Genomic DNA, 10,928 nt, shown 5'->3' on the forward strand with positions numbered 1-10,928 from the left:
GTATTCTCAATACTCTTCTCCAGCACCACAGCTCAAAGGCATCAATTCTATTATACTTAATGATAAATATATAAAATTACACATATTAAAATAATGTGTTTAATCTTAATGGTTTCAGGAGAGAAATTAAAATTCTCTTAGTCTTTCTTTTCATTCTATAATACTGTTTGTGTTAAGAGAAAAACCCCAGGCGAGCTCTGGTGGCCTAGTGGCAAGAAGCTGCACTGCAATCCCAGAGGTGCACAGTTCAAATCCATCAGATGCTCTGCCAAAGAAGGAGGGGCAATCTCCTCCTGTACAAGTCAGATCTAATTTGACAGTACACGCACACACACACGAATAATAATAAAATTTAAAAAAAAAAAGATAAAAACCCCTTGATTAGACAGGCTGATCAGTTACTGCAACAACTGCCTTAAACACAGTAGAGATTGTAAGGATAGAATAGGATCAGATAGTTTCAATCTCTTGTACATATGATAATATGTTGTTGCAGGAGAAGGATGGGCAATCTCCTCCCATGTGATTAACCACCTCTGAAAAATCTGCCAGAGTCACCTGTGGGTTGGTTCAATTTGATGGTAACCAACAACATCTCAGATAGATACAGCAATAAAACAACTGTTACAACTATATGGGCCTTTTAAAAATACATAAAAATAACAGAGTCAGAAATAACAACCAGAAGAGTCCTTTGTTTTTGGTTTAAGTTGCTGACATTTAGTTAAATTACTAAGAAATATACTTTAAATTAGCTTGCTCATCAAAATTCTTTAACTGTGATTTTAATTCTTCTTGTTGTAAGTATTTGGCCCAATGCAGAAATTACAGGTCATTCTATAAAAAGCTACCAAAACACTCAAAGTATGTAATGAAGTAGTTACCAAAAGGTTTGTGGTTTGAATTCACCAGTTTCTTTACTGGAGAAATATGTGGCAGGTAGCTTCTGTAAAGATTCACAGCCCTGGAAATATTACACACAGGGCAGTCCTACTCTGTCCTGCAGGGTCACAGGAAGTCAGAATAGACTACTCACCAATGGATTTGATTGATTTGATTAATGGTTTTTACAAAGTGGCAGATAAAACAAACACTGAAGAAAAAAAATTATTACCAATGTGAGGCATAAAAATATTTGTAATCTACATTTTGAGGTGTGACTTTAAAGGAAGATTTTTTCTTTGCTGCTACTACAAAGGCTCAAAAATAAGTACTCTCTTTCCAAGTCATTAAATATTTCAAAATTACAGGTGTACTGAAGTATATCTGAGTATAGGCATATAAATTGTACCTTTCTCTGCTGCTTTTTGAAGGGCTTCTTCAATTCGACATAGCTCTTTCTGTTTACAATCCTGCAAAGCCTTTTCTTCTTTTTCAGCATCATATTTAATGCCTAAAAGCATACAGACAATTCATGTAAAAATAAAATTGATCAAAAAAAAATAAAATTGATCAACAAAAATCATAAAAGTTTAATTTCACTACAATTTTGTGTTAATTTAATGTAAAAAAATTAAATTCAAAACTCATTTTTGTTCTATTAGTTCTAAAAAGAAGGTTTAAATATATTCTTATTTACTTATAAAGTATATCACACACACACAAGCTTATACCACAAAAGAGAAAGACAGAAATTAAAGAAAAGGACAAAAGAAAAAAATGAGAGAAGAAGGAAGAACAAGACAGTAGGGACAGAAGGACACACACACACACAGAGTCTTTTAATCTACTAATCTCATTTCCATTCACATATGAGCATGAAGAGAGAAAGACTATAAAAGGCATATATAGACATATCTATAAGAATTAGGTGTACTGTTCAGAGTAACAGCTGTACCCAGTTCAGAGTAATAGAGCCATGTACATTTTGTATACTCCAATTCATGTAAATTTTTTTATATCATGAGACAATGTCCACACTACAATCATACACTTTCTCTAAAATTTCCATTTCCATTAATCCTTATCCTTTCTACCTTCTGGACTTTATCTTAATCGTTCAGACCTTATATTGTTGGTTATTCTACAAAGGGCTGACAAGTTCACCTTACAGACCTATCTATTGTAATCCTGATCCCTTTCCATTACTCATATGCACCAAATAAATGAGGAAGAATGAAGAGCTGATAGCTTTGAATCGTAGTGTGGGAGAAGCATACTGAATATCTATCTCATGGACTGACAAAAGAACAAACAAATATGTCTTTGAAGAGATGCATCCAGGGTGCATCCAAGTTGTGAAATCTTGCCTCATACAGAGTTGTCAGAAAGGGCAAGTCCTTGGAAAGTCCTTAGAAAAGTAGAGTCAACAGTATGAGAGGAAGACCCTCAACTAGATAGATTTAACCTAGTGACCACAATGTAAATACAGTAGGCATTGTGAGGATGTACACAGAATCTGTCATACATAGGGCCACTTAAGTCAGCTCTGATTCAATAGCAAAAACTGTTTGAATAAAGTTGCATCAGAGAAGTGAGCTTTGTTCCAGGTTCTAAGAATGACTAACGATCAGAGTCTCAATGATTCTACCAGTCTCTATCACACCAGAAAGTTTTGTTCCACACTTTCCCCTATTCTGTAGAGATCTTCCCCTGTGACCCCTCTGAAAGTGGTTAGCAGCGCACATAACAAATAACTGAAGTTATTCTTTCCAATAAACAAAAACATTTTACAAAGGAAAGCGGATATTAAAATGTACATATGTATGCTTGTTCTATTTTTACAAAATATATTAAGCCAGGTAACAATTTCGTTTCAACACAATCTTACTCAATAGTTAGGTCATAAAATAACATACTTGCTCCAGGGACAACAAGCAGATATAATCCCTCTAGGGTTGCAACAACTGCTTCTCCAAATAGGTTCTTCCAAGGGATCTTCAAAGTTAATTTATCTAAAGAAACATAAATTCACCATTAAATTCTCATTGATTGCTCAAGAAAATACACAAATATCATTTTTTTATTAGGAGGAAAGTATAAATTTAACAAAAGTTGTAACTATAACAAAACTCTTCATACATATAATATGTGTACAGAGACTAGTCCACAAAGAAAAATTACAACTCTTGACATTTATAAAAACCTTTTCCATATACTACCAACATAAAAACTAATATGCTTTACACAAATTTTCTGATAACTATCATTTAATATTCCGAAACTTTAGAACAAATAATATAGCCATCATTTCCATTTTTAAAACAATAAAATTCTATTTCAGAAAAGTTAAATTAACTATCTAAGGATTGCCAAGACTCAATGCTTCTCCTTTAATCAAACATATTATAGTTCCTATTCTTGTCACACCAGCAATTTCAGTTACATATTCATATCATTTTCTACAATCTTTAAGCTGAAAGAAACAATTATAAAAGTAACGTGTACAAAATTCCACAAATCAAAGCAGCACCACAAAGATTACCAGAGGAATAAAAATATGAAAGAATGCCAAATGTCTACAATTGAAAGAGGCCAACTGTTAAGTCAAGTTAAACTGTTCTTTGGTTATAATTACAAGTTACAAGCAGTCCAGACCATCAAATTTCAAATATTATAAGCCACTTGCAAGGCAGATCAAATTTTCTTTCTTAGAAACGATGATATTAATATCATATTTTTCAGACTAGCCCACAAAATGTCTTCAGGAAAAATATAGATGAACTATTGTCTTAAAATTGATAACCCAATTTAGAGTTTCTGAGAAAAGGCTCTACAAGACAAAAGGACCATGCTATCACCTATATTTTAAAGCAAGTAGACTCTGGTAAGATTCTCTTTTTTTTCTTTAATCTTATCCCATTATCCAATATGCCCTGCCTTCCAGGTCTCAGATACTAAATGTCCCAATTTGCCCTCAAATGTGTAATTTCACCTTATGTTCCTCTATACGTCCTCTCTAACTCTCCAAATCTTCTCTGTATTAAAATAAAACAATATCAATGTTAATAATTAAAATAGTAACAATGCCATTAAAAGCTGCAATGCTATTAATCAAGCTGCTGATCAATACTATTGGGAGAAAGGCACTTGATTCAACTTATCACGGCAATTATCACTGGCACAAAGCTGAAAGAAGTGGTAAACTATAAAAAGAGTCAAAGTGAAAACAAAATAATGGAACATAAGGGGAACACTTTGGGGCACTTGGAAGGCTGAATATGTGGAAGTTTCAATTAGGAAACTATTTCCAAAGTTAAAACAATAAATTATTTCTCCATTTAAATTTTTCGTTTTCTTCTATTTCTAAACCTGCCTGAAACCTAACAGTAGTACCAGTAATCAATTCTGGGTCATATCTAAGTCTTATGAGTTTTGAGAATCACCTTTATTTATAACAGATATTACATAACAATCCCTTAAGATCTTAGTAAAACTGATTTCTTTATCTTCTTGGTAAGCCTCAGAGTGGAAAAGCTGGAAATACACCATTAAGTGACATCCAAAAAAAAAGAGCTGTCATTTCCTTAAGCACCTTTCTTTGCATTTATCCTAATAGACAATCGCTCCCTCCTTTATAAAGGTCCTGGAATTCATTTCATTATATCACTATGTTCTTTTTAAAAATAAGTAAATAAACACAGAACCAGGGGAAGCTAAAAATAGGCACTGCTATTAAAAAAACCTCAAATATTTCTTGAGCTTACAGTAACACTGACCCTAAAAGCCATAAACACTAGCTTAAGTTAAACAGAAATTAAATATAAATGCTCTATGAAACAAAAAATTAGGAGATAAATTTAAAGATTTAAATTTGTATCCTGCTGTGTAAAATATCCCTCATAATTCAATGAATAATCCTGAAAGAACATCTTTAACACCCTTAGATTTTAAAAGCAGAAAGAACCAACCATTAGAAAATCTCCACAATACATAAATTTAGTTTTAAAAATAAGTAAAAAGAAAAAATATTTCTAATGAACCAGAACTCATTCAAAACATTAGAAATATAATTTCAATACTATGACTATATTCTGATTTTTATCTCTGTAGCTTCCATGGAGACATAACATATACATCTTTGCCTTTCTCTGGAATAGTTTCTACATTGTAAAGACTTAACTTTGCCCAATGAGAGGTCTGGCATCCTGACAGGTGATCTCTAAGAGCCCTTGGACTATGCTTGTTAACAGTACTTTGTTAAATGGGGATCTTGAGTCACACCAGATAGCCATACATACTAAATGTGATTTATGGGAGTGGTGTTTGGGCTACACAGTATCAGCTTGATTTCCAAAGTGCCTAAAACTTCTGATAAGCTACATGGTCTTCAGTATAACAGCTTTCAAGTGAATCCTTAAAATAAATCACAAAAACTTAGTGGTCTTGGGAGCTTCTGAAATTATACTTAGTGTCAGAAGTGAAAGCGGTATTAGAGAACATTTAGCTGGTGTAAAAAGTGAGGGTCTCAGTAACTTCCAAACTCATTAATGCACAAATGCATAAATACTTAAAAGGTAAAATGGATGAACAAATGGCTATAATTTCAGGACTTTTATTTAAGTATAAAAGTCACAATACCTCTAAATCACTGCTATCTATCACCAAAACCAAAACAAGGCTCTACCTAAAAATATCAAATAACCCTATGAAGTAGTATATAACAAGAGATACTTTCAATCTAAGAGAATGCTTCTTGTTCCAAGAGGAGAGGGGGGCAAACATGCAAAAGTTACTTTCTATTATAAGGAACATATATACAAGAAACAAAATACACTCAGACATTAAGTGCTCAATTGCTTTAGTTGCTAAGACATTATAATGTCATGACAGGCATTTACTATTAAACAGGAAAGGCTTCTCAAATATAAAATGAGGAAATAAAAAAGGAAAGTAATGTGATATAGTAGAAGGAGCAGTGGAATGAATGTCAGCATTTAAGGAACAAATTCCAAAAAAAAAGAGTGAACAAGCCAAAGGTTGCATTTACATTTCAAAAATGAGGTAAATCTATTATATGTGCAACAGCAATATGGAACAAGAGGTACATTGCAAAGTGGACTGGGGGAGGGGGAAGGAAAGAGGGAGGAGGAAAATGTGCAACAATGAATGAATGAAAACCCAACCTTTCTGTAAACTTCCATTAGAATTACATTAAAAAAAGAAAAAGGAAAAATGAAGTATATCAGGTGGCATGTACTAGTTGGAAGGACTTTCTAGATTCAATTTCCTACTGAAAAGTTTCTCCATACAGATGTATACTAGTTATGATCTTAGTAAAAAAAGCCTAACTGTGAAGAAACAGAATTTCTACTTACCCAAATAAATCATCCATATCAAACTGCTGCATAATATATCAAGTCAAAATGGATGAACAAAACATGAAGGAAATAGCTCTATTTAAAATGTATTTACTAGAATTCCAAATTATATTATTTTGCATTTGAAGAGGAAAAAAAACAAAATTTCTGTTTCAAACTTGAAAACGTTTATTTGTTTGACGTGTTAAAAATAAATCCTAAATAGTTAAACTGTAGTTTTACTTCCATAAGAGTTATTTACTACCTTCTGCCAAAAACATAAAAGTATGTGCAATACATATTATATATACATTAGTTTTAGAACTCTTAAAAACTCTAATCATCATAAGCAATACTGATAATAATAATAACTGTACATTTAGTCAAGCTAAAAGAGATGTAAGGGGGGGTATACTAAAAGGGTTAAAGTTAAATTAATTGAGAAGTACTTACCAATTTGGCCAGCCTTGACTTTAAATGGAACATCCAATTCACTCTTCAGAAGAAAAAATTTTAAGGATATGTTTAATAATTTAAACTCTCTCCAAAAAAAAATCTTTTTATTATTGTTTAAATAATTCATCTCTACTTAAAGTATAACAGAAAATTACCATACTTGAATAACTTATATAACATACATTAGGGCTGACAAAAAGAGAAATTTCTGATTTTGCAGAAAGAATTCAAGAATCACAATTATATCTAGAAATAATAGGAAAAGGGAGTTGAAGTCAAAAGATATAACTAGATAAACGGATTACTTACTACCAAACCAAAACTCACAAGACAAGTCATGTACTTTTTAAATAATACATTCTGTTGTTGCTGATGTTTGAGTCAAGTACGACTCACAGAGACCCCATGAACAAAAGGCCCTTCTACAACTATCAACATTTATCAAAGTTCAGAGTTTCCAGAGGCATATTGTTAAGGAAGTGGATGCCACTCCTGCTTCCAAACCTGTAATAGTAGTATGTTATTGCTGTTATGTGTGTTGAGTCACCTGCGATACATAGAGACCCTATGTATAGCAGCTCTAAACCCTTCCTTGTCCTGAGCCAGTCTCACTAATTCTGATATATCAACCCTCACTGCCCCAGTCACTATATCAATCCATCTCATCAGGGATCTTCCTCTCCTGCGCTATCCATCACCCTTCCAAGCATGATGTCCTTTTCCAAGGACTGCTCTCCTGGCCATATGCCCAAAGTAAGTGAGGCGGAGCTTCAAAATCCTAGCCTTCAAGGAGAATCTTGGTTTCATCCTCTCCAAGACAGACCTATTCCTTTTCTGGGAAGTCCCTGGTATATTCTAGACTCCACCAGCACCACAATTCAAAGGCATCTATTTTTTTTTTAATTGAAATTTCAATAAAAGTTTATAGAGAACTTGGATTTCCATTCATTCATTGTTGCACATTTTCCTCCCTATTCCCAGTTCGCTTTTCTCTTTGGGGGGAAAAAAAAAAACACACCAATTCTTCCATTGTTATACAGTCGTCCCCCACCTCCAGTCCACTTTACTAGGCAGCTCTTATTCTGGACTCTTGTCATGCCAATAATACCTACTAACATATTCCTTTTATACAGTTCTTTCCCTCTTCTGTTTCAATGCCATGTATATTAGCGTCTATTGTTCTTCTGTCATTCTTAGTCACTGTCTAGCGCTCTGAAGCATAAAAAATAATTGAGAAGACCATGGCCTGGATTAGGTGCACCTTTGTATCTAGACTGACATTGTTGATCTTCAGCACTCTGGAGAGTTCCATAACAGCATATTTCTCAATGCAATTTGTCTTTTGAATTCCTGACTGCTGGTGTTAAAGAGTGTTGACCGTGGCTCCAAGCAAGCTGTAATTTTTAACAACCTCAATCTCTTCTCCATCTAATATGATGCTGCCAGTTGGCCCAATGTTGAGAATCTTTGTCTTCTTGATGTTGAGCTTCAATCCATATTGAAGACTACAGTCCTTGACCTTTTGCAGAAAGTGCTTCAGGTCTTCTTTAGTTTCAGCAAGCAAGGTTGTCTCATCTGCATATTGTAGGTTGTTAATGAGTCTTCATCCAATCTTGATGCCACACTCCTCCTCATAAAGCCCTGCCTCCAGAATGACCTGTTCTGCATACAGATTGAAAATGTGTGGGGACAGGATGCATCCCTAATACACTCCCTTCCTGATTTTGAACCATTCAGTGTTTCCTTAATCTGTTCTGAGGACTGCTTCTTGGTCCAAGTATAGGTTTCGTATAAGCATGATCAAGTGTTCTGAGATTCCCATTTTCCTCAAGGTTGGCCACAATTTATTATGATCTACACAACAAATGTTTTTGCATAGTCAATGAAACACAGGCAGACATTCTTCTGATACTCTGCCAAGATCCATCTGACATTGGCAATAATGTCCCTAGTGCCACAACCTCTTCTAAACCCAGCCTGTATTTTTGGTAGTTCTCTGTCAATGTATTGTTAAGTCTTTTCTGGATAATCGTCAGCAGGATTTTGCTAGTGTGTGATATTAGTGATATGGTTTGATAATTTCCACATTCTGTCATCTTTTTTTTTTTTTGAATGAGAATAAATATGGATCTCTTCCAGTTAGCCAAGCAGTTGTCCTCCAGATTTCTTGACACAACCTGGTGAGCACATGCAGAAAAACATCTCTTTGCTGAAATACATCAATTGGTATTCCATCAATTCCTGGGGAGGGAGGGGTTTATTTATTTGTTTGTTTGTCAAGTCCTTCAGAGCAGCCTGCACTTCCTCCTTCATCACCACTGTCTATTGATCATATGTTGTTTCTTGAAATTCTTCTGTGTCAATCAATTCTTTTTGGTACAAAGTCTCTGTATATTCCTTTCATCTTCTTTTAATGGTTCTTGAATCACTCAATATTCTCTCCATAGCATCCTTAAGCACTGCAACTCATGGTTTGAGTTTATTCTTTAGTTCTTTCAGCATAAGAAATGCTGAGTGAGTTCAGCCCTTTTGAATTTCCAACTCCAGCTCCTTGTACACTTCATTATAATATTTTGCCTTGTCTTCCCAAGCGGCCCTTTGAACTCTTCTATTCACCTCCTTAACTTCTTGATTTCTTCCCTTTGCTTTGGCTTCTCAGTGCTCCAGTGCAATATTCAGAATATCTTCTGACATCCATTTTGATCTTTTCTTCTTTTTCCTTCTTTTTAATGAATTTTTGCATGCTACATGAACTATATTTTTTATATCTTCCCGCAGCTTATCTGGTCTTTTTTCATTAGTATTCAAGGCCTCAAGCCTAGTCCTGAGTTGGTTTTTAAATTCATAGGAAATAGACTCAAGGTGAAATTTTGATTCCTGTGGATATGATTTAACTTTTTTTAGTTTCAATTTGAACTTACTTATGAGCAGTTGATGGTCAAATCAGCACCTGGCCTAATTTTCACTGCTGATATTGAACTTCTCCAATGGTTCCTTCCACAGATGTAATCAATCTGATTCCTGTGCAGCCCACCAGGTGAAATCCATGTGTATAACCTGTGTTTGTTATTAGCATTTGCTAATAATCTTATTGTACAGAATTCTATCATTCTCTCTTCAGCCTTATTTCTGTCACCACGTCCATATTTTCCAACAACTGATCCTTCTTCCTGATTCCCAACTTCTGCATTTCAAGTCACCCGTTATTATTAATACATCTTGGTTACATATACAATCAATTTCTGACTGCAACTGTTGCTAGAAATTATCTATTTCCTCTTCTCTGGCCTTTTGGCTAAGATTATGTATAGTAAATAGATACTATTTACCTGAAATCCTAAAACTGAAAAATAAGTCTTTCTGCATTATGAGGTAAAAAGTAATTGAACAATTTTTTTTCAAATTAAATTAAATAAATATTTAGTAAATGTAAATGTATAAATTAAATCACCTTACAGGCAACTATACATTATTTATCAAATTAACATCTACAGCAGTTATTGGCAACATCACTAATAATATTTTTTAATCTGAATTATTATTTACACATAAAATACTAAGCCATAACTCATAATCATGAGCCCTCAAAATTAAACAAGTACAGCCTTTTTGTTAGGTGTTCCTTAATATACACTAGTTTTATAGAGCTTAAAGTAACAATTAGCTAAAATAATCAATTCAATAACCTTACTAAACTGATTCCTCAAGCATTCTAAATACACTGGATGTTAATAAAGCACTTGTACTATTTTTGTTGTTATTTTCAGGTGCCATTTAAAAAACAACAATAAACAACAACAACTAGTTGATAAGAGAGCAACTACTTCACAAATTTGGTCCACATACTAATTATAAGCTTCCACACAAATAACTCTCAAAAAAATCATCAATATATTATATAATAATAAATCCATACCAAACCAAGACTTCACCAATCCAGTTTATCTGTGGAAAAGGGGCTATTCTGAATTTACAGAAAATAAGTTCTAAAACAATTTATTGTGTTTAATGTTGTTGCTGTTGTTGTTATGTGCCGTCGAGTCGCTTGCAACTCATAGCAACCCTATGTACAACAGCCCTAAGCGCTGCTGTCTTGTGCCAATCTGTCTCCAACACACCCATCCCGATTACCCCAGTCAGTGAATCAATCCACCTCATAGAGGGTCTTTCCTCCTGCACTGTCCCTCCACCCTACCAAGCATGATGTCTCTCTCCAAGGACGAGTCTCTCCTT

At 34.0% G+C, this 10,928-nt stretch overlaps 1 protein-coding gene across 4 annotated transcripts in view; it reads right to left on the minus strand.

The window, feature by feature from the left end:
- Positions 1-10,928, minus strand: part of VPS13C (vacuolar protein sorting 13 homolog C (S. cerevisiae)) — a 248,439-nt gene that overhangs the window by 210,825 nt on the left and 26,686 nt on the right. For all 4 annotated transcript variants that reach the window (XM_006899645.1, XM_006899642.1, XM_006899644.1 and 1 more), the window contains exons 3-5: positions 6,693-6,735; positions 2,799-2,894; positions 1,292-1,393 (exon numbers count right to left, since the gene is read on the minus strand). In XM_006899645.1, the coding sequence (XP_006899707.1) occupies positions 1,292-1,393; positions 2,799-2,894; positions 6,693-6,735 (241 nt within the window). The remainder of the gene's footprint in view (positions 1-1,291; positions 1,394-2,798; positions 2,895-6,692; positions 6,736-10,928) is intronic.

This window comes from Elephantulus edwardii, unplaced genomic scaffold (genome assembly GCF_000299155.1).
Source record: "Elephantulus edwardii isolate Elephantulus edwardi_28Jun2011 unplaced genomic scaffold, EleEdw1.0 scaffold00264, whole genome shotgun sequence".
Lineage (NCBI taxonomy): Eukaryota > Metazoa > Chordata > Mammalia > Macroscelidea > Macroscelididae > Elephantulus > Elephantulus edwardii.